The sequence below is a fragment of the Anomaloglossus baeobatrachus genome, chromosome 8 (assembly GCF_048569485.1).
Source record: "Anomaloglossus baeobatrachus isolate aAnoBae1 chromosome 8, aAnoBae1.hap1, whole genome shotgun sequence".
NCBI lineage: Eukaryota > Metazoa > Chordata > Amphibia > Anura > Aromobatidae > Anomaloglossus > Anomaloglossus baeobatrachus.
This window is the reverse complement of record NC_134360.1, coordinates 195,683,287-195,710,454: the sequence shown is the minus strand read 5'-3', so window position 1 is coordinate 195,710,454 and position 27,168 is coordinate 195,683,287. Positions and strand designations below refer to the sequence as shown.

The 27,168-nt window shown below is 44.8% G+C and overlaps 1 protein-coding gene across 1 annotated transcript in view; it reads left to right on the top strand.

Moving 5' to 3' along the window:
* Window positions 1–27,168, top strand: part of ABCA4 (ATP binding cassette subfamily A member 4) — a 295,790-nt gene that overhangs the window by 179,714 nt on the left and 88,908 nt on the right. Inside the window, exons 26-30 of the mRNA XM_075322132.1 lie at window positions 515–720; window positions 1,257–1,305; window positions 8,002–8,085; window positions 15,449–15,654; window positions 19,051–19,175. Of these exons, the coding sequence (XP_075178247.1) occupies window positions 515–720; window positions 1,257–1,305; window positions 8,002–8,085; window positions 15,449–15,654; window positions 19,051–19,175 (670 nt within the window). The remainder of the gene's footprint in view (window positions 1–514; window positions 721–1,256; window positions 1,306–8,001; window positions 8,086–15,448; window positions 15,655–19,050; window positions 19,176–27,168) is intronic.

Here is a 27,168-nt window from a genome sequence, read left to right as displayed (position 1 = left end):
TCACCACTGATTATATTAATATTAATAACTGGATGTCTAAGGGTATGTGCACACAATGTTTTTGTCAGGTGGGTTTGGAGAAGACCCACTGTGAAACCCACCTGAACAACCGCTAACAAAATTAAATGAATATAAGATTTTCTATGTAAAAACGACTTGTCTTCAGATGTTCAGTCTTTTCAACATCTTTTTATATGGAGATAAGGTATGCACAGCAGTGACTATGCAAGGGGAATACATGTAATAGCAGAAACTATTCTGCAGAAACTATAACCTCTTCAGGTTTCCAAAGACACCAAATGGTTAAAGAAATTGATCTGACAATTTTACATACATTTTCTGCTATGAAGACGCTCCATACTTTACAAGGAAACTCAATGGGAAGACTTTATAGACACCCGGGTGTCTTTTTCATCTTTCTGAGCAGTTTATCTGCATTTTTGCTTTCAAAACTTCTAGCAGTTTAATTTTGGGAGTAGAGCGGTCAAATTTTTCTCTTTTGTCTATTTTACAGGAAATGTGCCTGGGCTCACTGAGTTAATTCACCATCATGTTCCTGAGGCAAAGCTAATTGAAAGCATTGGGCAGGAATTGATTTATCTATTACCGGGTAAGGATTTCAAGTACAGAGCCTACGCCAGTCTGTTCAGAGAGCTGGAGGAGACTATGGGGGACCTGGGACTGAGCAGTTTTGGAATTTCGGATACACCATTGGAAGAGGTAAGCCAGTATATCCAGACTGTAACACTGTCTATATATCACTTCACAATGTAATATATACAGTATATACAGTATATATATATTTTATAATAACAATAATTTGAAAAAGGCTATATATGATTGTTTTTAATAGCCAAATCAAAGGTTAACTCTTGAGAGAATTCTAATATTATTATTGTACAAAAAAGAGGTTACGTAATATCATATGACACAAAAACATAAATATACACACTTACCTTTAAAGAGAATCTGTCATGTCCCCAAATGCTATTAAGCTGCAGATATAGGGTTAATCTGCAGGTTAATAGCGTTAAATTGCCACTGCCTTACTGACAGTGCAGCTACTGGGAGAAAAGTAGCTTTATTCTTCCCTGCAGCTGTAATGTTGGAATAAAGTAATAATGCTCCAAAACTGTTATTTCATGGAGAACACGAGCATTAGTTAATATGAACGTGTCAGAAGCCTTGACAAATCTTCTCTAACTCTGTGCAAAAAATGTACCAACTCAATTTCCATTAATTATTTATCTCCCCAGATCTTCTTAAAAGTTACAGCTGATTCAGGAACTGGAACAGAAACTCCAGGTATTGCCGTCTTCTCTTGGACTTAATCTAAATTCATAGATTCTTATTTTATTTTTCTTCCAACATCCAATTCCCGAAATATCAAGGGGTAGATGCAGAATGTGTACCCAAAATCATTTTTAAAAAGAATATTATAAATATAGTTTATATCATTAGCTCTATTTGCCTTATTTAGTAAGGCTGCATTCACATGTGACCACAATTTGATTTTTTTTTTATCACTATTGCAGTTAAAACCAATGCTGCACAAATATTGTTCTGGGTTCTCAATGTGTGAACAGAGCCTAATGCTAGCTGTGCCACATGTGACCTCAATAATGGCCTATGGGAATACAAATGAAAATTCAACACAAGCTTGTCACATTCAGCTTCATTTCTAACATGCAATCCTCGGGCATAGAATGGATCTGTGTAAAGGGACGACAGATTGCTACTAGTTATCTGGATCAGTATAGTTCAAAAAAGTCATGTTCAATATATGTTGTTTTTTAGTCGGGGTCTAAAAGGATGAGCAAACATTTTAACTGGTGAGGCCGATCAATTGTACAGCAGATCATTTGTTCAAATCACCCAACCATTTATATACCGGAAAGATCAGTGACCAAGGCGGGAATAGATAGCAAGTCCCAACCCACATATTCCCTTCCTGTTGCACCTGTCAATCAAATAGCAGTGCATTGCTGGAATTTTACTTGCACATATTTCTGAAATAAAACATACAATCTCAGAACAAAAGCTATGCTTACGTTCAGCATCCTAGAGCCAGCATAGCACTGGCTTTACTTTATACATGAAAATCCTGCTGGTTGGTTCCCTTTAACCCCTTCACGACCATGGACAGATCTTTCCGTCATGGATCGTGTCCCGGTAAGCCCCGCCCCCTGCCGCGGGCAGGCGGTGTGGATCGGCACACATATCAGCTGTTTTCAACAGCTGACATGTGTGCCTACATGTTCCGAGTGGAATCGCATTCCACCCGGAACATTAACCCCTTAGATCTCGCTGCCAAAGTCTGGCAGCGAGATCTATATGCGCGCGGCCATGTTTTTTACTTACCTACGCCCCCTCCGGACGTCACGTGAGTAATCACGTGACGTTCGGTGGTTGCCATTGTAGCACAGGGTCATGTAATGACGCCTGCTACTATGATGTTTCATTTTCATTCTTCCTCGGCACGGAGCAGAGGAAAAAAGAAAGTGACTATTTCTGCTGTTTACAGCAGTATAGCTGTGATCAGCAGATAGCGATCAGCAATTGGATTAATGATCGCTATAGCCCCCTAGGGGGACTAGTAAAATAAAATAAAAAAAGTAAAAAAAAAGTTTTAAAAAATTAAAAAAAAAACAAAAAACCTAAAAGTTCAAATCACCCCCCTTTCCCCCCATTGAAAATTAAAGGGTTAAAAAATAAATAAATATACACATATTTGGTATCGCCGCGTTCAGAAATGCCCGATCTATCAAAATATAAAATCAATTAATCTGATTGGTAAACGGCGTAGTGGCAAAAAAATTCCAAACGCCAAAATTACGTTTTTTGGTCGCCGCAAGTTTTACGCAAAATGCAATAACAGGCGATCAAAACGTAGCATCTGCGCAAAAATGCTACCATTAGAAACATCAGCTCGAGACGCAAAAAATATGCCGTCACTGAGCTATAGATATCAAAAAATAAGAACGCTACGTGTTTCGGAAAATGGCGTAAAACGTGCGCCACTTTTATTGGACAAACTTGTGAATTTTTTTAACCCCTTAGATACAAGTAAATCTATACATGTTTGGTGTCTACAAACTCGCACCGACCTCAGGCATCATACCTATACATCAGTTTTACCATATAGTGAACACCGTGAATAAAACATCCCAAAAACTATTGTGCCATCACACTTTTTTTGCAATTTTTCCACACTTGGAATTTTTTTGCTGCTTTCCAGTACACCATATGGTAAAACTTATGGTTTCATTTAAAAGTACAACTTGTCCCGCAAAAAACAAGCCCTCATATGGCAAGATTGACGGAAAAATAAAAAAGTTACGGCTCTCGGAAGAAGGGGAGCAAAAAACAAAAACGCAAAAACGGAAAGTGCCCGGGGCTGAAGGGGTTAAGAAAAATGTAAAAACCAGCTTGAAAACTAAATCATAATTGATCCTCTTTTGGTGAGATCGTCCTTCTTGATCTGGCATTTATTTAATAGCTTAATAACTTAACTAACCATTTTTCATTAGTTCAAAATCTGGCAATCTACAATTTCATAAATTACTTTTACAGTTGGGATTCTTAGAATTATGTAAATCCATCTTCATAATTAAAGCCTCATTTTAAGATACCTTAAATTATGTAACCTGATTTCACAATCCTAAAGGCATAGATCATAGATTTCTTAAACCTGATGAGGCTGGTCTACTTTCTTTAAAGGGAAAAAAAAAATAACTCAGAATGGCTGTATAATTCAGATATTCGGATGAGTATTTTATAAATCTGGCTATGGCTGGACTCATAAAATGTTCATTTTAATAACAGGTGGGAAAACTTAAAAGACAAAAGAGTTTGCAGCCATTCTGACAAGTGTACCAGCTTCATCAGGCCTAAGAGATTAATTTAGTTGTAGTTTGTATTGTGAAATCTGCTGACATAACCACTTTAAAGCTTTATTATCTTTCATTATACAAACGCCATTCCTAAAAACTTAGGACTCTGTGTAAGATGTAAAAAAACAAGAATGCAATGATTTGGAAATCTCTTATAGCCATATTTTATTCACAAAAGAACAAAGATCACAGATCGAAAGTTGAATGTTGGATATTTTTATACTTCATTTGAAAAAAGTAACTTATTTAGAAATTTATGACATCAACACATCTCAAAAAAAGATAAGACAAGGTTAACAAAAGGCTGAAAAAGAAAGTGATACTAATGAAAGACAGCTGAGGAGTCAGTGTTCAACTAAAGGCGCCGTCACACTAAGCAACATCGCTAGCAACATCGCTGCTAACGAACAACTTTTGTGAAGTTGCTAGCGATGTTGCTGTGTGTGACATCCAGCAACAACCTGGCCCCTGCTGTGAGGTCGTTGGTTGTTGCTGAATGTCCTGGGCCATTTTTTAGTTGTTGCTGTCCCGCTGTGAAGCACAGATCGCTGTGTGTGACAGCAACAACTAAATGTGCAGGCAGCAGGAGCCGGCTTCTGCAGAGGCTGGTAACCAATGTAAACATCGGGTAACCAAGAAGCCCTGTCCTTGGTTACCCGATATTTACCTTTGATACCAGCCTCCCCCGCTCTCACTGCCTGTGCTGCCGGCTCCTGCTCTGTGCACATGTAGCTAGCTGCAGCACACATCGGGTTAATTAACCTGATGTGTGCTGTAAGTAGGAGAGCAGGGAGCCAGCGCTAAGCATTGTACGCTGCTCCCTGCTCTGTGCACATTTAGCTGCAGCATACATCGGGTAATTAACCCGATGTGTGCTGTATCTAGGAGAGCAGGGAGCCAGCGCTAAGCATTGTGCGCTGCTCCCTGCTCTGTGCACATGTAGCTGCAGCATACATCGGGTAATTAACCCGATGTGTGCTGTACTAGGAGAGCAGGGAGCCAGCGCTCAGTGTGCGCTGCTCCCTGCTCTCTGCACGTGTAGCTCCGTGCAGTGGTAACCAAGGTAAATATCGGGTTGGTTACCGATATTTACCTTAGTTACCAAGCGCAGCATCTTCCACGTGGCGCTGGGGGCTGGTCACTGGTTGCTGGTGAGCTCACCAGCAACTCGTGTAGCCACGCTCCAGCGATCCCTGCCAGGTCAGGTTGCTGGTGGGATCGCTGGAGCGTCGCAGTGTGACAGCTCACCAGCAACCTCCTAGCAACTTACCAGCGATCCCTATCGTTGTTGGGATCGCTGGTAAGTTGCTTAGTGTGACTGGACCTTAAAGGTACCGTCACACTAAGCAACTTACCAGCGATCCCAACAACGATAGGGATCGCTGGTAAGTTGCTAGGAGGTTGCTGGTGAGATGTCACACTGCGACGCTCCAGCGATCCCACCAGCAACCTGACCTGGCAGGGATCGCTGGAGCGTGGCTACACGAGTTGCTGGTGAGCTCACCAGCAACCAGTGACAAGCCCCCAGCGCCGCGTGGAAGATGCTGCGCTTGGTAACTAAGGTAAATATCGGTAACCAACCCGATATTTACCTTGGTTACCAGCGCACGCAGCTACACGTGCAGAGAGCAGGGAGCAGCGCACACTGAGCGCTGGCTCCCTGCTCTCCTAGTTACAGCACACATCGGGTTAATTACCTGATGTGTGCTGCAGCTAAATGTGCACAGAGCAGGGAGCAGCGCACAATGCTTAGCGCTGGCTCCCTGCTCTCCTACTTACAGCACACATGGGGTTAATTACCTGATGTGTGCTGCAGCTACATGTGCACAGAGCAGGGAGCAGCGCACAATGCTTAGCGCTGGCTCCCTGCTCTCCTACTTACAGTACACATCAGGTTAATTAACCCGATGTGTCCTGCAGCTAGCTACATGTGCACAGAGCAGGAGCCGGCAGCACAGGCAGTGAGAGCGGCGGAGGCTGGTATCGAAGGTAAATATCGGGTAACCAAGGACAGGGCTTCTTGGTTACCCGATGTTTACATTGGTTACCAGCCTCCGCAGAAGCCGGCTCCTGCTGCCTGCACATTTAGTTGTTGCTGTCTCGCTGTCACACACAGCGATCTGTGCTTCACAGCGGGACAGCAACAACTAAAAAATGGCCCAGGACATTCAGCAACAACCAACGACCTCACAGCAGGGGCCAGGTTGTTGCTGGATGTCACACACAGCAACATCGCTAGCAACGTCACAAAAGTTGTTCGTTAGCAGCGATGTTGCTAGCGATGTTGCTTAGTGTGACAGGGCCTTAAGTCCACTGACTGTATAAAGAGAGCATGTTCGGCCTAAGCCACACGGCGAGAAAAACAGTGCGAGTGGAGTGCGATAAAACATCGCATTCCCCTCGGACCAATTCTAGCCTGTGTGTAAGCACACATGAGCGATTATTTTCTCAGCCCTAATCGGACCGAGAAAACAATCGAAGCATGCTGCGATTTTAATGCGAGACTCTTTCTCTCGCACCCATTCAAGTGCATCGGGCGAGAGAAAAATCGCACTGCACTCGCAGTACACCGGTGTACCGCTAGTGCAGTGCGAGAATGGCAATAGCCGGCTATGCAGGAGAAAGGGAGAGAAATCCCTCCCTCCCCTCCTGAGTGCCAGTCCGCCCCCCGCAGCTGAGGTCTGCTCGCACAAACGGACCTCTGTTGCAAGGACACACGCATGACACTCGGCTCTGCTGTACTGCCAGCACGAGCGGAGTGTCATGCAAGTGGATCGCAGTAGTCCCCGTGTGGCCCCAGCCTTAGATAGAGAGGCAGAGTCTCTCTGAAGGAAAGATGGTCAAAGCTCACGAATCTGTGAACAACTGCATAAACATTTTTTGGTACAATTAAAAACTGTTCCTGAATGTAAAACTTTGAATGAACAATCTATAGTACATAATATAATCAAAAGATTCAGAAACGCTAGACCAATCCACTTGCACAAGGGAAAAGTAAGTAATTGAAAGATTCTCATGATCTACAGGTCCTCAGGTGCCCTTCCATTAAAAACAGACATAATTTGGTCATACAAATCACTGCAGGGGGTCATTGTCTGAACACAGTTTGCCTCGCAATCTACAAATGCAGGCTAAAGCTCTGTCATGGAAAGAAGAAGGCATATATGAACACAATCCAGAAATGCTGTCTCCTTCTCTCTGACAAAGCTCAATTGAAATAGACTGAAGCAAAATGGAAAAAGGTTCTGTGGTCAGATGAATCAGAAGTGAAATTCTTTATGGAGACCACAGATGTTGTGTTCTGCAGACTCAAGATGACCATCCAGCTTGTTATCAGCGCAGAGTTCCTGTATCCTGATGGTTGAAGGTTGCATTGGTGCCTATGGCACAGCCAGCTTACACATTCCAAACGCCATTATCAATGCTGAGCATTATATACAGTAGAAGGTATAGAAATACATATGCTTTTATCAACACAAGGTCTATTTCAGGGAAGGCCTTGTATATTTCAGCTAAATCACATACTGCATCCATCACAACAGCATGGTTTCACAGAAGATGAGTTTAGTTGATGAACTGACCTTCTGCAGTCCAGACCTTTAACCAATGAAAAATGTTTGCATTATGGAACAAAAAATACGTCAAAGGAGACCTAGAACCAATGAGCAGCTTTAACCCTACATCAGGCAAGAACAGGACAAGATTCTTGTTTCAGAACTCCAGAAATCAATCTCGCTTCCCAAAGAGTTAGACTTGTATAAAGAACAGGGGTTCCTACACAATGGTAGACACGGCCCGGCCACAACTTTTTCGAAATGTGTTACCGCCAATAATTTCTAAATGGGTAAAATTTTTCACATGAAACAGAAAAATGTTTACTCCCTGATTGTGTTCTACACTTCTGTTGTGAATAAAAGAAGGCTTATAAAATACAGTATTTCCAAATCATTTCTTGTTTTTTTACATTTTACAGTTTCCAAACTTTTTTGAATAGGAGTTGTGTGTTTCTTCAAAATCCCAAGGAAAATGCATGTTCTAACAGTTTTATATATTTGATGAATTCCTCTACTTTTTTTTTTTACTTCTTTTAACCTGATCTTATCACCAGAGGAATGGATGATACAGCAGAGGAAATCCAGAACCAGTCTAGCTGTGGATAGCAAGTCAACAATTATTAATGTCGATAACAAAGGTGATTCAGGCAGAATAAGATGGGTAAACTGATAGGAATGTCTGTTCTTGGTTACCCTAAAGGCAAACCAAAGTAGGTTCACAACCAGTCCTGTATCTGACTTTTATACCTTGCCCCTAGTGTATAACATCCAGTCCCTCGCCTCACCAATTGTGACAGAATGACCCGTTCTAAAGAGCTCACTGATACCAGTGTGGTCCTTTAATAGGGTGCCGCCCATGTAAGTCACTTTGTGAAGTTATTTCCCTCCCAAAGATTTCATGATCAGCTGTGAGTGGTATTATTACAAGGTGGAAGGAATACATCTAAGGCCTCTTTCACACGTAAGTGAAAAACACACACGTTTTTCACTGACATGTTAAAGGTGCATGTGTCCTTCCGTGTGCCGTGATTTTGGCACACATGTGATCTCCGTGTGCTATTCGTGATAATACATGGAGATCAGGCAGTTATACTCACCTGTCCATGCTCCTGCTGTCCGTGGTGCTGAAGTCTCCCTCGATACTGTGTCCGGCTGCCGCTGTCTCCCCCCTGCAACTACTTCCGGGTCACGATGCAGTGCATATGTATGAGTATAATTAGCTGGCCTGGAAGCAGGAGCGAGCAGCGGCTGAAGACAGCATCGCTGGAGACGGTGGAGTTTAAAAAGCTTTTTATTTTAAATATCCGTGTTTTTCTGGTACGTGTTTCATGGATCACACCATAGTGTGGTCTGTGTGATATCAGTGATGCCAGAAAAAAAACGGACTTGTCTCCATGCGAAGCACACGGACATGCATGTATGCCACATGGAAATACATCAGTGAAAAATCACTGATGTGTGCGCAGACCCTTGATTTTAATGGTTCTGGTACGTATAAAAACAGCAACATACGTACCAGAATCACTAATGTGTGAAGGGGGCCTAAAGAGTAGTAATGAGAGAGTGTGCTCAGCACTCCTTGTTTCTCAACTAATTATGAACCAGTACTACCCTACAAACTGACTCTGTCCAATCGTGGTTGATACACTCCTCAACATTGAAAATGCAACACCAAGAAGGAAAACTCAAGGACTTATTGAAATCACAGAAATGGGATAGACATGTCAATGATATGCAAATTAGGAAAAATTGGGGTAAAAATTCTCATAACATCTAGATTAATAGTTTATTAAATATGAGCACTATGTACAGAAATCCCTGCACTTAAACACCTTGACTGCTATCAGTGAGGTTGTTAATGGTCGTCTGAGGAATGTTCTGCAGCACTGAATGCACCTGGGCAAATCATCAAGATCCACTGCTGGCAGCTCCCTTTGCATTTGCTGATTAATGACCCCCCCACCCCCCTCTTCCCGACGTGCTCAATGAGAGACACAGGTAGCACATTTAGTCCATGCAGACTGCTGACAGTAGCATGAGCACGATGCATCCTGGCATTGAAAACAGCTCCTTTGACACTTTGGAAAAATGTCTTTCCATTACTGTTATTATATGACAAGTCTACAGTATGTTATTATTAGAAAAGGGATGATGGAGCTCCATTAATCTCATATAAGAAATCATGGAAACAAACTCCTAAAGTAGCTATGATTGTGCCAATACAATGATGAAGAAAAATGCCCTAAAATAATTATGTGTAGCACCCATGGGGCAAGAGGTTAAATTACTTGTCGCCGAGCATGATGAAGTCGGGTCTGGGGATGTCACGGGGTGGCCCTTTCTGCCCGGTTTCATGGCCCCGAGGTGTACAATAAAAGAGGCGGTGGTGATGGATGATGGTGGAGGTTGATTTCGTGACGCCACCTACGGTATGCGGCCAGGGAATAACCGCCGCTGCTGTTGTGGCGGCCAACTGCTGCAACAGACTCAGCACCTCACTCATACAATGCTCCATCACATTGGTCCCTAGGATTACTTTTGGGTTATGATCACTGGGTTCATTCATCACCACAATCATCCCTTGGTTCTTTAACTCCGCACGTCCCACAGTCAGAGTCACTTGTTTGTATCCCAACTGGGTTAGAGGGAGTCCATTGGCTGCGGCAAGGGTCAGGCTATCATCAGAAGGGGCAAGTTCGTCAGTACCCCAATACCGCTGGTACAGTGTATATGGTATAGTGGTTACCTGTGATCCTGTGTCCAAGAGGGCCATGAGCGGGATGCCGTCCACTGCCAGAGGGATGATGGGGCGAGCTCCGACGTACCGGTCTCGCCAATCGGGGGGGCCGTTGGTGTCTACTCCTGAGGATTGGCCCTTGGCCCCAGGGGTTGCTCGTTTAACGGGAACCGCCTAGAGTAGTGGCCAGGCTTGCTGCACCTGTAACAAAGAGGAGGCCCATACCGAGAGTCATTGGTCCTTCTCTGCTGCATCCAGGGGACATCCTCTGGGCTGTCGGCGAGCTGGATCCCCCCTGGGGGCTTGACTCTCGTCGGAAGCTGGAGTGCGGCGAGGATCTTGGCTAGGTACCCATCCATGCGGCGGACCTGGGCAGCTAGCTCCTCCATCATCCCGACGGGCGCTGCAGGGGCCGGTAGGGCCGGGAGAGGAGGTGCCACCGTGACAGGAGCAGTTTCAGCCGGCCATGAGGCCGCCTCAGGAGCATCTGGCGTTGGGGCCTGCAGAGCTTTGATGACCCGTTCCTTCAATACTGCAAAGTCCAGGTTGGGGCGTTCTAAGGTCCACAGCCGTAGCTGCTTGCGGTCTTCTGCAGACCCCAGCCCTTGCAGGAATTGGTCCACTAGCATCTTATTGCTATCCGCATCATTAATAGTGTCCACCCGCTTCAGCGTATGGAGAGCTGTTTGCAGACGCAGGGCAGTCTCTTATATTGTCCGCAGGCCGCTGTCGACACTGATAAAACTGCATCCGCAGCTCCGCTTCCGTGTGGGTCTCAAAAGCGATTTGTAGTTTCTCGAAAATGGTAGTCACTGAGGCCCAGTCTGCGTCGGTCCAGGTCTCCGTCTCCTGCTCGGCCGCGCCGGTTAGCTGCCCTAGCACTACCGCTGCCTGTTGCCTGTCAGTCAAGGGATATAAATCGAGGACCGGGGTAATCTTTTTCCGGAACACCTGCAAAGCATCAGGCTTCCCATCGTACTGCGGCAGCCAGGTAGCACCAGGCACATAGGGCAGGGAGAATGGCATCACCTGGGCGACCGCTGGGCCCGTGGCCTCCCCCGCTCTTGCAACCGGAGCATGGGCTATCCCGTTTCCATCTACGGGTGCTGCTGCGGCTGCGACCACCACTCCTCCGACGGCTCCATCGGGCGCAGACATCTTTTTCCCGTCCCCCCTTGGTTCTCTTTAGCACTTCCGCTTGTTGGGGGGCGGGGCTTCGCTTTCGCGCCTTCCCTGCTCGGGGAAGACGCTCGAGCGGAAAATCTTCGCGCCAAAGATGGCGGCGCTTCAAATTTTTCGGCCGGATGCCGCCGGCGGAGACCACAAAGCGCACTTCTACTGGTAAGTAGATGGGTCCAATCCTGTTCGTGACGCCAAGTTGTCGCGGGCGGCGGGGCGCTGCGCTCGCTAACGCTCGGGTCCGGCGCTGCTGCTGCTGTTGCTCGGTGGCTCGAGGGGTGGGCCGGATCCGGGGACCCGAGCGGCGCTTCTCGCCTGTGAGTGAAAAGGGGGGTGGTCGGGTTGGGGATCCTGTTCGTGACGCGAAGTTGTCGCCACACTGTCGCTGTCCACCGGGGCAGATGGTAGTAGCAGCTCAGGTGTTTCTGCTCCCCACAGGTGGATCAGACCCCGGGGAGGATGATGAGGGGAGTAGTAATGGCCAGAGCCGAAGCGCGGGGTGCCGGCAAGGAAAGGCGGACACAGTCTCTGCGGATTCCAGGTGTTTTACTCACAGTTCTTTAATTAACCCGGTTGTTGCTTCCGAAGCACTGGCCACCGCTGTGATAGGCCCCAGCCGATCCTGAGCAATTCGAGGTCACCGCCGGTGTCCCCACTGTGAGTCTTTTCTGGTCAGGGTCCCTCCTATCTCACTGTAGGTGAAATATGGAATGGGTCGCAGATGTTTCCTGCACTCGCCGCAGACCCTGAAATCCCATGTAGCTGTAAAGAACCCGGGCTGTGACTGGGGCTAACTAACTATGTGTAAAGATGCACCTTCCCTTTTCCCCAAGTGGTGCCTGCCCCCCAGGTGGCTGCCTCAGTTACCGGGAAACTCCCATGCCTCCTGATGGCCAGCCCCCTATCTTCCCCAGGCCCCCCAGTGGGAAGGCACCTGACTGTGTGTGTGGTTGTGAATGTGAGAATCACCAGCAATTAACCTCACCTTACCCAGGATGAGTACTACATCTTAAAGGAGATGCAGTACCCTATGGCGACTGAAGCCTCAGGGACGCCACACATGCTTAATGCCAGATTCTAAGATAACCATGGGAATAATATAAAGTGTAAGATAGCTCACAATGTAGTAGATGTCAAACCAGACAGACATTCTTCAGTTTGCCCATACTTATCTATTACCTGACAAGAAAAATGCTTGTAAGACCTTCCTAGGCTTACCTTTTGCTTCCGCAGATGCTGCATGTTAGGTGAGACATGCAATCTATAGGTTAAACACGGGCATGGCTGGCATTTATGGCCACATTATTACTGTAATTAGATGCATTAGCTTGCTTATTACCTATTTATGCCACAGCTACATCGACAAAATAGTATTCAAGGTCAACTACTCTGGGCTATGTGAGTGTCCCCAATGTGTTGGCCAAACCGGGGTCATCCTTGCAGTTCATTTTTTATGAAGAGTCTTGGGAAGCACAGCATACCTCCTTCATTGTTCATGTAGGATAAGCTTGATTGTGGCAATGCTGCCTAGTACTGCAGCTTACTGACCACAATAATTGACCACACATCTTGCATATTGTGATATCTGCAGATAAAGGTCATAATTTTAAACATTGAAAAAACTTTGCTTTGTATTTGACATTAATACCAATGCAAAATTTAAAAGTAATTATTTGCATGGCAGAGATTAAAGGGGTATTCCAGGGAGAGAAAAAAAATGTACTCATACATACAGTATGTAGCTTCAAAAATATATGGCTTACATCCATAGTAGTATTTTCAATTATCCCATTATCTGCTATTCAGTACTAATCACAGTGATGGAGATCCAGACTGTGAGTGCCCCCTCCCATCTTGGACACTAAAGTCACAAATCATGGTGTGTGGTTTGTTACTGGCTTTTAAAGGGAACCAAACATCAGGATTTTCGTGTATAAGCTGCAGCCAGTGCAGTACTGGCACTATCATGCACAGTGTGTACATACCATTAGGGTGCAGCTCGGGTGTTTAGGCAGTGAAATACAACTTTATAAAGTTTGAAATTTCGTGCACTTTTTGATTGACGTGTGCACCTCTGCAGATAATGTCCGGGCGGGTTATGCAGGAGTTCCCGGCCCCCCCACCAGCCTGTTCCTCCCTCTCTCCTGATGTCCGGGCGGGTTATGCATGTGTTCCCCGGCCCCCCGTGCCACCTGTTCCTCCCTCCCTCCCTCTGGCTGTATGTAAATATCTAATCTTCAGAAACATGGCGCCGGAGTGGGCCTCTGCACATAGCGCTTATCTCCGGCGCCATGTTTCTGAAGCCCCCGCATTACACAACTTGGTGACTGAGAGGGCGGCGCCACAGCGATGTCACACCGGCTGGTGTGTTGGCCCGGTGTCCTGGGGCGGCACGATACAGGAGCAGCAGGTAATCGTGTCCTCCGGTCAGCTGTTCTCTCCTGTTCTAATCGCGCGTGCTCCCGCGGTCACAACGGGCTGTGAAGAAACGAGGGTGCATGCGCCGCCCTCTCAGACACCAAGTTGTGTAATGCGGGGGCTTCAGAAACATGGCGCCGGAGATAAGCGCTATGCGCAGAGGCCCACTCCGGCGCCATGTTTCTGAAGATTAGATATTTACATACAGCCAGAGGGAGGGAGGGAGGAACAGGCGGTGCGGGGGGGCGGGGAACACGTGCATAACCCGCCCGGACATCAGGAGAGAGGGAGGAACAGGCTGGTGGGGGGGGCGGGGAACTCCTGCATAACCCGCCCGGACATTATCTGGAGAGGTGCACACGTCAATCAAAAAGTGCACGAAATTTCAAACTTTATAAAGTTGTATTTCACTGCCTAAACACCCGAGCTGCACCCTGATGGTATGTACACACTGTGCATGATAGTGCCAGCACTGCACTGGCTGCAGCTTATACACGAAAATCCTGATGTTTGGTTCCCTTTAATACAAGCCAGCCCCCTGATAACAGCTCTATCCAGGCACTCACAGATCAGGAGATGTTGCTTTGTTATTGCTTGTGTTACAAACCATACCACCTAACCATGCCTGATGTCCTGAGGGTTTGTAATGGCATTCTTGGAAGACCCCCCTGTGATAAATTGCTGCTTTTTCACAGCTTATCTGTGATAGTCATAGCTTCCCTTCATGCTCCTTGGCATTTCACAGATAAGCTGGGAAGCTGCAGGATTTATCCCTCCTATAGTCTACTTCCTTCTCACCAACTCTGTACTCCCTCCCCACATATTCGCTTGGTTTCTCGCTCACTGCAACTACTCTTAGGACTCCTGTTTCACATGTGCCTCTTCAGGACATTTGTTTCAGTAGCTATCAAACTTATAACGCCACCAGTTTCCCTCAGTATGACCTCTCCTCAAGCTGTAGAGGCAAGTGTGAAATAGGAGTTATAGGAGTAGTTACAGGGAGTGGGGAAGTAGTGATGGACTATGAGATGAGGAAAAGCAGTGTTGATGAGGAAGGGATACTATAGGAGGTATTCAGTTGGCTGCTGCACAACTTATCTGTTCAATGCCAAGGAATGTAGAATGAAGCTATAGCTATCACAGATAAGCTGTGAAGAAACGGTCATCCAGGTACAGTACAAACAGTGAAATTACTTTTTAAATCTGGTCATGGGCATCAGACTCGGTCAGAAAGTGTGGTTTTACAATTACAAGCAATAAGAAAGCCATATTCTCTGATCCTTATCTGTGACTGGACGGAAGAAGCTGTTAACAGGGGTCTGGCTGGTATTAGACGCCAGTAAGTAGTCACACCACCCGATTTGTGACATAGAATCACAGAAGTTAGGGGAGACCTCAGCAGCTGCATCTCCTTCACAGTGAATAGTTTTGAATGGTGAATACTGAGACAAATGAAAACATTACTATTTATGTGAGCTTTAAAGTTCTTCAAGTTATGTCGACATGGTTACATTTTCATCTCCCTAGAGAGCCCTTTATATGTTTGTTATTAGTTAACTAGCATCATAGTCTCATACTGTGCTTCTATTCTGGGCACCACGGGCTTTATGCATCCTATTATTTCTTATATACATGATATTGTATAAATGTCCAATTTTCTAATACAGATCAAGCAGAATGTTTCAGAAAAGAGTCTCAGAGAAGTACGGCTGAACATGCCGGACCTGACGCCTGCAATAACCGACCTGGTCCAACGGAAGGGAAAGGATCTCGGCAGATAAAAGGCAGTGATCTCCTGCACAAACAATTTAAAGCACTTCTTATAAAACGCTTCCAACATGCAACGCGTAGTCACAAAGACTTTTTTGCCCAGGTAACTTTCCCTCTCCCATAGTCCCTACCTGCCTCTATCTATCCATTCTCATTCCTTTCTTTGTTTATAGCTTATACATGCACGTATCGTTACAAAATTTGGCAAAATTACATTGCCCGGATGTCTGGGTTTCCTGATTTGAGCTTACTACCTTATATATATGCGGTTGAGCCATGAATTTTGATCCTAGTGCGCTAAATGTTTCACGGACATGTGAAACCGTCTTTGGGCGGTGATAGAGTTACAGTATGTTAAAGTCTGAAATGTTGCATGGAACTTTTGCTACTTTCTTTAAATGCTCATTGTTCTCCTGGGTGAGTGGGGTGACCATGGGTGAGTGGGAGTAAATGACTGGTAAAAAGCTCACCCAGAGCTCTAAGGCTGGTGTCACACTTGCAAGTGACTCGCGAGAGAATCAAGCCACATCAACTGGCACGGCCTGCTGCTCTTTGGATAGGAGCCTGCAGCTGTATGTATTTCTATGCAGCTGCACGCTCCTGTCCGGAGATAGACAGGCCATGCCGTATGATGCAACTCAAATCTCATGCAAGTAACAAGCAACTGTGATACCGGCCTTAGAGCTCTGGGTGAGCTTTTTACCAGTCATGTCATACCTCTCTATCACACAGCATGAGTCTCACACAAACATTGAGGGAGAGCTATTGCTCCACTTTAAAGTCACCCATAGATTTTACATAGCTGTCGATGGTTTCATGGTCATGAATGATGGTTTCGTTGATCATTCAGATGACAACTATCTCTCTATTTGTCCCGACTCTCCATGAGCACATGAGCACTCGATCTGCAAAGCTCCAGTGTTCTCTACGAGAGAGCCGCTGGCAGGCACCTGGAGTTGGCTTATCTCTCCAAGAACAAAATGATCGACAGTTCAAAGTTGTACATGTTTTTCACTGTAAAGGACCTTAAGGCTGTTTTAGTCCATTATTCTTAAAACTTAATCACTGACTTAGGTGAACTAAAACTTTAGTTCACCTAAGCCAGTGATTTAGTACAAAGTTGTACATGCCAGATCATTATTTCCTCCAACTTCATTTATCTGAATAATGACAGGAAGTCCTCAACTACATTCGAATGTTGGCTGAATCCGTTGATATCGGTGGTTCAGCCGATGTTAGTCAACTGTGTATAGAGGCTTTAAGGCATTGTCTACAGTCATATGAAAAAGTTTGGGCACCCCTATTAATGTTAACCTTTTTTCTTTATAACAATTTGGGTTTTTGCAACAGTTATTTCAGTTTCATATATCTAATAACTGATGGACTCAGTAATATTTCTGCATTGAAATGAGGTTTATTGTACTAACAGAAAATGTGCAATCCGCATTTAAACAAAATTTGACCGGTGCAAAAGTATGGGCACCCTTATCAATTTCTTGATTTGAACACTCCTAACTACTTTTTACTGACTTACTAAAGCACTAAATTGGTTTTGTAACCTCATTGAGCTTTGAACTTCATAGGCAGGTGTATCCAATCATGAGAAAAGGTATTTAAGGTGGCCACTTGCAAGTTGTTCTCCTATTTGAATCTCCTATGAAGAGTGGCATCATGGGCTCCTCAAAACAACTCTCAATTGATCTGAAAACAAAGATTATTCAACATAGTTGTTCAGGGGAAGGATACATAAAGTTGTCTCAGAGATTTAAACTGTCAGTTTCCACTGTGAGGAACATAGTAAGGAAATGGAAGAACACAGGTACAGTTCTTGTTATGCCCAGAAGTGGCAGACCAAGAAAAATATTAGAAAGGCAGAGAAGAAGAATGGTGCGAACAGTCAAGGACAATCCACAGACCACCTCCAAAGACCTGCAGCATCATCTTGCTGCAGATGGTGTCAATGTGCATCGGTCAACAATACAGTGCACGTTGCACAAGGAGAAGCTGTATGGGAAAGTGATGCGAAAGAAGCCGTTTCTGCAAGCACGCCACAAACAGAGTCGCCTGAGGTATGCAAAAGCACATTTGGACAAGCCAGTTACATTTTGGAAGAAGGTCATTTGGACTGATGAAACAAAGATTGAGTTGTTTGGTCATACATGAAGGCGTTATGCATGGAGGCAAAAAACACGGCATTCCAAGAAAAGCACTTGCTACCCACAGTAAAATTTGGTGGAGGTTCCATCATGCTTTGGGGCTGTGTGGCCAATGCCAGCACCGGGAATCTTGTTAAAGTTGAGGGTCGCATGGATTCAACTCAGTATCAGCAGATTCTTGACAATAATGTGCAAGAATCAGTGACGAAGTTGAAGTTACGCAGGGGATGGATATTTCAGCAAGACAATGATCCAAAACACCGCTCTAAATCTACTCAGGCATTCATGCAGAGGAACAATTACAATGTTCTGGAATGGCCATCCAAGTCCCCAGACCTGAATATCATTGAAAATCTGTGGGATGATTTGAAGCGGGCTGTCCATGCTCGGTGACCATCAAACTTAACTGAACTGGAATTGTTTTGTAAACAGGAATGGTCAAATATACCTTCATCCAGGATCCAGGAACTCATTTAAAGCTACAGGAAGTGACTAGAGGCTGTTATTTTTGCAAAAGGAGGATCTACAAAATATTAATGTCCCTTTTATGTTGAGGTGCCCATACTTTTGCACCGGTCAAATTTTGTTTAAATGCGGATTGCACATTTTCTGTTAGTACAATAAACCTCATTTCAATCCAGAAATATTACTCAGTCCATCAGTTATCAGATATATGAAACTGAAATAGCTGTTGCAAAAACCCAAATTGTTATGAAGAAAAAAGGTTAACATTAATAGGGGTGCCCAAACTTTTTCATATGACTGTACATCTCATTATGTGAACACATTTGGTGTGTGTGCTAAGGGGGCGTCCATCTATTATCCCAAATGTAACAAAATGACTTATTTCATCCAGTATATGCCAAAAAAGTGTCCCTTAGCAGGCCAGTATGTGTCAGCATACAATGTTTTTACTATATAGGAAAACATAGTCTGGTCTACTGTCCCCTAGAGATACAGTAAAAAAAAAGAAAGTATTTTGTGGGGCAAATTAATGAATCCCAAAGGTCCACCTTTGGAACTTTCACCAATCTGGAGAAAAGTGATTCCATTAGGTCATGTTCTTACAAGATAACATTCTCAAGGTTTTGAAATTCATCATGAAAACTGCCTACAACGTACTGTAAAAAACATGTGAGTGATGTTGTTGGCACCAAATTAAAGGCATGCGGAAGATTTCAAATGTCCAATATGGCCACTTTTCTCCAGAGATTTTCAAGCATAAGGCAAAAGTTTTGCTAAGGAATCTGGATTAGTGATTCTTGTAAGAGTGCATGCCTTCCCTGCTTGTGAACACTAATCTTTTCTCTGCCCCCCCCCCCGTTTCCTTTTCCTTTCCGCAGATCGTGCTCCCTGCCAGTTTTGTGCTTCTGGCCCTTATTTTTACTCTTATTGTTCCTCCTTTTGGTGAATACCCAGGTCTAACACTTCATCCATGGATCTATGGACAACAGTTTACTTTCTTCAGGTCAGAGAAACCTGTAAAGTAGAGATGTCTGTACATTTCAGAGACAGGCAACACAGCATTCAAGAGCCGTATTCTAACATTCATGTTTTTATGCAAAGCCTAAAAAATAATTTCCCTATGACATTTATACATTGCTTCTCTAAGTGTGAAGGGGTTTTCATGGAGCAAAACACTGAGACCGAAGTTTAGCACAGAGTGATGAATGTTTGATCAGGGTGGGCTCAACCACGGAGGCCATACCTGATTAGTAGCATCAACCACCTCAATTTCTTAAAGTTAAATGGTTATTTTCTTTTTTAAAACCCTACCCCAGTAGATGTAATTATAATAATATTAGCAAATACCTCCAATTAGAAATGTAGTATAGTTCTCCTGATTAGCTATGTCTCTTACCTAATGTGCAGGGCATTGCAGCATTGCAGCTTAGGTATCTATGGTTACTTCCACTCATATAGTGACAGCTAGTCAGTTAGTTGCTTGAAGTTGTAACCATGGATACCTAAGCTGCAATGTCCTGCACATATCGTAAAAGACATGACTATATCAGAAGAACTCTACTACATTTCTAATTGGAGGTAGAGTGAGGAAAAAAGTATTTAGTCAGCCACCAATTGTGCGACTTCTCCCCCTTAAGCCTGCTCTACACGTTGCAATTTCGCATACAATATCGTATGCGATTTGCAACGCCCCCATCGTATGTGCGGCACGTCCAATTTGTTGAACGTGCCGCACATACGATTCACCCCCGTCACACGTACTTACCCTTCCATACAACCTCGATGTGGGCGGCAAACGTCCACTTCCTGGAGTGGAAGGGACGTTCGGCGTCACATCGACGTCACGCGGCAGCCGGCCAATAGAAGCGGAGGGGCAGAGATGAGCGGGATGTAAACATCCCGCCCACCTCCTTCCTTCCGCATTGTCGGCGGGAGCCGCGGACGGAGGTAAGCTGTCGTTCAATGTTCCCATGGTGTCACACACTGCGATGTGTGCTGCCTCAGGAACATTGTACAACCTCACGTTCATTTTTTGAGGAATGAACGACGTGCATGCGATGAACGGATTTTCGTTCAATCGCAATTGCATGGAGGTTTTACACGCTACAATCATACTTACGATGCCGGATGTGCGTCACTTACGACGTGACCCCGCCGACACATCGTAAGATTTATTGTAGCGTGTAAAGCGGGCTTTAAGTGGGCTTTACACACTACAATATATCTAACGATGTGTCGGCGGGGTCACGTTTTAAGTGATGCACATCCAGCATCGTTAGTGCTGTAGTAGCATGTGAAACCTACATGCGATTCCGATTGTACGCAAAAACGTTGATCTCATACACGTCGTTCATTTTCTAAAAATTGAACGTCCGCTTGTTAAATGTTCCCGAGGCAGCACACATCGCTGAACGATGAACGGGAACGATGAACACCGCTTACCTGCATCCCGCCGGCAATGCTGAAGGAAGGAGGTGGGCGGGATGTTTACGTCCTGCTTATCTCCACCCCTCCGCTTCTATTGGCCGGCCGCTGTGTGACGTCGCTGTGACGCCGAACGTCCCTCCCCCTTCAGGAAGTGGATGTTCGCCGCCCACAGCGAGGTCATATGGAAGGTAAGTGCGTGTGACGGGGGTTACAGCATTGTGCGACACGGGTAACAAATTGCCTGTGACGCACAAACGATGGGGGCGGGTGCGATCGCAAATGCATTCGCACGTTTAATTGAAACGTGTAAAGCAGCCTTTATAAGATGAGAGGCCTGTAAATGACATCATAGGTAGACCATAACTATGAGAGACAAAATGAGAAAACAAATCCAGAAAATCACCTTGTCTGATTTGGCAAGATTTGTTTTGCCAAATTATGGTGGAAAATAAGTATTTGGTCAATAACAAAAGTTAATCTCAATATTTGTTCTATATCCTTTATTGGCAATGACAGAGGTCAAACGTTTTCTGTAAGTCTTCACGAGGTTGGCACACACTGTTGGTGGTATGTTGGCTTATCCCTCTATGCAGATCTCCTCTAGATCAATGATATTTTGGGTCTGTCGCTGGGCAACATGAACTTTCAACTTCCTCCAAAGGTTTCTATGAGGTTGAGATCTGGAGACTGGATAGGCCACTTCAGAACCTTCATATGCTTCTTATGAAGCCACTTCTTCATTGCCTTGGCGGTGTGTTTGGGATCACTATCATGCTGAAAGACCCAGCCATGTTTCATCTTCAATGCTCTTGCTGATGGAAGGAGATTTGCACTCAAAATCTGACAACAAATGGCCCCATTCATTGTTTCATGTACATGGATCAGTCATCCTTGTCCCTTTGCAGAGAAACAGCCCCAAAGCATGATGTTGCCACCCCCATGCTTCACAGTAGCTATGGTGTTCTTTGAATGCAACTCGGCATTCTGTCTCCTCCAAACATGACGAGTTGTGTTTCTACCAAACAGTTCTACTTTGGTTTCATCGGACCATATGACATTCTCCCAACTCTTCTGGATAATCCAAATGCTCTCTAGCAGACTTCAGATGGGCCCGGACATGTACTGGCTTAAGCAGTGGAACACGTCTGGCACTACAGGGTCTGAGTCTCTGGTGGCGTAGTGTGTTACTGATGGTAGCCTTTGTTACGGTGGTCCCAGCTCTATGCAGGTCATTCACTAGGTCCACTCGTGTGGTTCTGGGATTTTTTTTCACTGTTCTTGTGATCATTTTGACCCCACGGGGTGAGATCTTGTGTGGAGCCCAAGATCGAGGGAGATTATCAGTGGTCTTGTATGTCTTCCATTTCCTTATTATTGCTCCCACAGTTAATTTCATCACACCAAGCTGCTTGCCTATTGCAGATTTTGTCTTCCCAGCCTGGTGCAGGGGTACAATTTTGTGTCCTTCGACAGCTCTTTGGTCTTCACCATAGTGGAGTTTGGAGTGTGTCTGTTTGAGGTTGTGGACATTTCTTTTATACTGATAACAAGTTCAGACAGGTGCCATTACTACAGGTAATGAGTGGAGGACAGAGGAGCCTCTTATAGAAGACGTTACAGGTCTGTGAGAGCCTAAAATCTTGCATATTTGTAGATGACTAAATACTTCTTTTTCATCATAATTTGCAAAAACATCTTGCCAAATCAGAGAAGGTGATTTTCTGCATTTGTTTTCTCATTTTGTCTCTCATAGCTGAGGTCACCTATGATGTCAATTACAGGCCTCTCTCATCTTTTTAAGTGGGAGAATTTGCACAATTGGTGGCTGACTAAATACTTTTTTCCCCACTGTATTTGCTAATATTATTATTATTACACCTACTACATACTGGGATAGGATCTTGGAGATGGGAATACCCTGTTAAGTATTTGCTGTTTGATATACTACATAACCTTATAAAACTGGAAACACATTGTCGTTTATGACGTCAGGTGTCAGTCACTGACAGTGGGTGCCGACTACTGACACAACACGTGTAGAAGTGGTAGTCTATGGCTGTTGCATTCCTCCCCCTAAAGATACCAATCGCGTCATTGTACTGTTGTGTAGTGTAATGTGAACAATGTCTTGCATCTTTTGTGTATAATATGTTTTGTGAACTGTGCTCCTGTGTAATGTATATTATAACCTGTGGTATGTAGTGTTGATAATGTGTAATATAAGGTTATATGTGGTAATGTGTAACATAGCATTTGTTTAAGAAGTTGCTAGACTGTAGGGTCAGTAATAGTTAATCGTTGGGACTAGCCCACCATGGGAGGGGTCAAGTGAGAGGGAAAGCAACGGTTCATTCTAGAGTAGTCACTGAAGACCTAGTGAACTAAAGGAGATTGATATATAGTCAATCAGTCATGAAGATCACATACAGTGAGCAGTTTGTGGCAACAAAGGAGAATGAAAGAAGATGGAAGGCGAGATATCATGACCCTCGGGTATTGACAGAGACAAGAGTGTGAACAGCGTTGAAACCAGAGACCGATCCTCAAACTAAGTGGACCCAGACTGTAAGAGGCGGATGACAGGACTCTTGTGGCCAGACCGTTTAACCATTAAAGGTACCGTCACACTAAGCGACGCTCCAGCGATCCCACCAGCAACCTGACCTGGCAGGGATCGCTGGAGCGTCGCTACACGGGTTGCTGGTGAGCTGTCACACAGGCAGATCTCACCAGCAACCAGTGACCAGCCCCCAGCCAGCAGCGACGCGTGGAAGCATGCTGCGCTTGGTAACTAAGGTAAATATTGGGTAACCAACATGATATTTACCTTGGTTACCAGCGCACACCGCTTAGCGCTGGCTCCCTGCACACCTAGCCACAGTACACATCGGGTTAATTACCCGATGTGTACTCTGCTACGTGTGCAGGCAGCAGGGAGCCGGCTTCTGCGGATGCTGGTAACCACAGTAAACATTGGGTAACCAAGAAGCCCTTACCTTGGTTACCCGATATTTATCTTCGTTACCAGCGTCCGCCGCTCTCACACTGCCAGTGCCGGCTCCCTGCTCTCTGCACTCCTAGCCACAGTACACATTAGGTTAATTATCCGATGTGTACTCTGGCTATGTGTGCAGAGAGCAGGGAGCTGGCACTGACAGTGTGAGAGCGTTGGACGCTGGTAACGAAGGTAAATATCGGGTAACCAAGGTAAGGGCTTCTTGGTTAACCGATGTTTACCGTGGTTACCAGCGTCCGCAGACGTCGGCTCCCTGCTCCCTGCACATTCAGATCGTTGCTCTCTCGCTGTCACACACAGCGATGTGCGCTTCACAGCGGGAGAGCAACAACTAATAAATGGTCCAGGACATTCAGCAACAACCAACGACCTCACAGCAGGGGCCAGGTTGTTGCTGGATGTCACACACAGCGACATCACTAGCAACATCGCTGCTACGTCACAAAAGTCGTGCCTCAGCAGCGATGTTGCTAGCAATGTTGCTTAGTGTGATGTGGCCTTTAGATACAAGGTTAATCTTAACTGGCATGTGAACATAGTCAATAACCCGAGTGGTTTCATTATAGATATCAGGGAGTGCTAAGCTTTACTCCAATCATGATGGGAACCTTAAGGAGACTGAATGTGGAAATGCGGGAAGGGAAGCTGACCACCACTAACTGTACTGTAAGACTGGAATGGGTTGTGCTAGTACTCATTAGCTGTAAGATCTGAACTAAACAATTGTGAATTTAGACTGTCTGAATCTGCCTTGCAAAACTGTTACATGCTGAAAGATATGTGCCCCCTATCTGGAGTGTGATGATGTTGCAAAGAATGAACCACTGAGAAAATTATTGTTTGAAAAGAACTTTTAGTCTCCTTGTGAATACAAGTCATCATCTGGTCCTTGCCAGCGATGTCAGTGGCAGTATGCGGCTTCCATGGGCTCACAGCCCACACGGCACAAATCCACACACCCAGCCAGAACCAGGCATTTCATGTAGCGTGCCGGGTGTCTGGAGTAGATCCCTTGCCCACGACTACTGCCCCGCATAACTCTACACACAAAATAACAGCTCTGATACTTTACACCTGACTCTGATACCAGGTGCCTGCTCTGATACCTTAAGTTTTGTCATCAGTTATCAGAATGGGCACCAAGAGTCAGAGGCAGGCGACAAGAGTCAGAGACGTTATTAAGTGTCCTGTCATTAGTCTGTATCATGTATTAATGTCACCCAGTGTCAGGTGCTTCCAAAATGGACTTCAGAAATGTAACATGAAAACTGCCATGGGGTATAATTGTGTCTGTGTGTTACCTGTTCACAAATAAAACAGAAACAAAGAGCAGATGTGAGGGAAAAATGCACACGTGAATGAGGCTTTAAGGTCCATCTACACTACATGGTGTTGGTGTCCTTTTGCTTGCCTGCTTACAGAGGCAGAAAACAGAAGACCATATTCTCAGTTCCAGTAAGCTTTACCATATATAAGACCTATAAAAGAGCACTGAAACTCATATTCAAAACAATAATTTTTATTATTGATAATTATAAAATATTACAAAGGGTATCAATGGGGGGAAGGGAGGTATGAAGGAGGAAGGAGAGCAGCGTGTAATTAATCCTGATTTGTTCACCCAGTGATTGTACAAAAATTATATGTAATACAGTACATGGATTGGAAGATGAAATTCATGACATGGGCAACAGTACAATGTATTGAATCAATTATCAGTATACATTATTTGCCTATTACATATCAAAAAGTGATTAGTGCAAAAATTTGATTAGTTCCTCATGAAGCTTGGAACAAAATACCTATGTAGCTACAATGCCTTTGTCCTCACCACCGGGAATATGGTAAGCAAAATATAAATATAAAGTGCCTAGTGCTTTCTATTAGACCTCAAATGCCTATGGGACAAAAACAGCTCATCACTGGATATTTAATCACTGTATTTCCAAAAGGGTGGGCTACGGTTAGTTGCAACTACTCATATGGATTACACAGAATTCCATGTAACTATGAAATGGAAAATTCCTCTCCACATAAGTTCACCACATAAGTTGACAGGCAAGACACTTATATATTCTGTATAATTGACCGTGCTGATGGTTGTAAATGAGGGGTACTGTTGGTGTAAACAATACATGCACATGCCCCACCAGGGGCTAAGGCATGCAGTGATGTATCCTTAAGGTATAGGACATTCAGCAAAAGACCGCTCATCCCCAAAACATCAGCATTGATCATGAAACAACATGTACAATGTCCTAGCTGTCAAAGATGTACGGACTTTTCAAAAATTCATGTCAGCCCATAGTGGGTAATCATGCCTGCCTGAACACGTATCCATATAATACACTCAATAGTAGGAATACTTAGTGGTATAGTATGTAACTTGCAGAGGGAAATTACTTACATATCAATCACTGGGGATCACTGGAAGGCTTCCCGACGCGCGTTTCGCCGTTCTTTGTCAAGGGAAACATGATTATGTAAGTGATGTGGTGCTCTTATAAAGATAAATGGTGCCGGGAGTTCCCACGTGCACGGCCGTGCAGCGTCTGTCGTCACTTCCGGCCGCGGGGCCGCGCCGTGCATGTGCGCGATCCCGCAGCGGCAAACGACGACAGATGGAATTAATCATTCAATGTGGGGAGGGGACGCCTGCGCACTGAAGTTGTAAGTGCGCGGTCCCGTCCAAGTAGGTGACGGCAGAAGAGGTAAGCCGTGCGGGGTGGGCGCATGCGCATAGGGTTTGTCTGATATACCGTCAGTATGTAGTCCTGGGGCCACAGTGTATCAACATCCTGTCAGTATGGGCAAGTATATAGCACCAAAATACTGGGCACGGCATTACCACTTATTGCATATATATAGAATTTGTTAATATGACCAAATTGGGAAACACATAAATCGTGCATTACCCCTGTAGAGTGCAATGTTAATCACACCCAATATAGTTACCCAGTAAGCCCCCCAATGGTCGCCCACTGTATGACAAGACAGTGTCAATGTATACATATATGGTTGCCATAAAATGTGAAATAGTATTCATAAAGAAAATGAAAGTGATAACTCCAATCACAATAATATAAGTGTTGAGCTGCCCATAAACAATATGGGAAATAAAGATAGTGTAAGCTAAATAGCAAAAGAAAATGTATGTGGAGTGAAATTATGTGAAAAAGGAAAATGTGTACGTTAAGTGTGCAAAAATTATATAGAATACTAGTGTGCATAAAGATGAGTTGGCCAGATACGATTATACTGGTCATGTGAAAATATCACTATTGTGTAAATGTGACGTGGATTGATTATGTGTGAATGTTACGTGAAGTGATTATGTATAGAGTGAAATAATACATAAATTGTATACAGAATATATATATATATGGGGACATGTGTGGGGGAGGGGGGGGGAGGAAAAAGGGGGGGGGGAGGGGGGAGGGGAGAATGGAGGGGAAGGGGGGGAGGGGGGGGGGAGGGGGGAAGGGAGAGAAGAGGGGAGGGGAAACTGGGGAGTATTTCCACAATATATGCACTAGAAAGGGTTCCTCCTGTA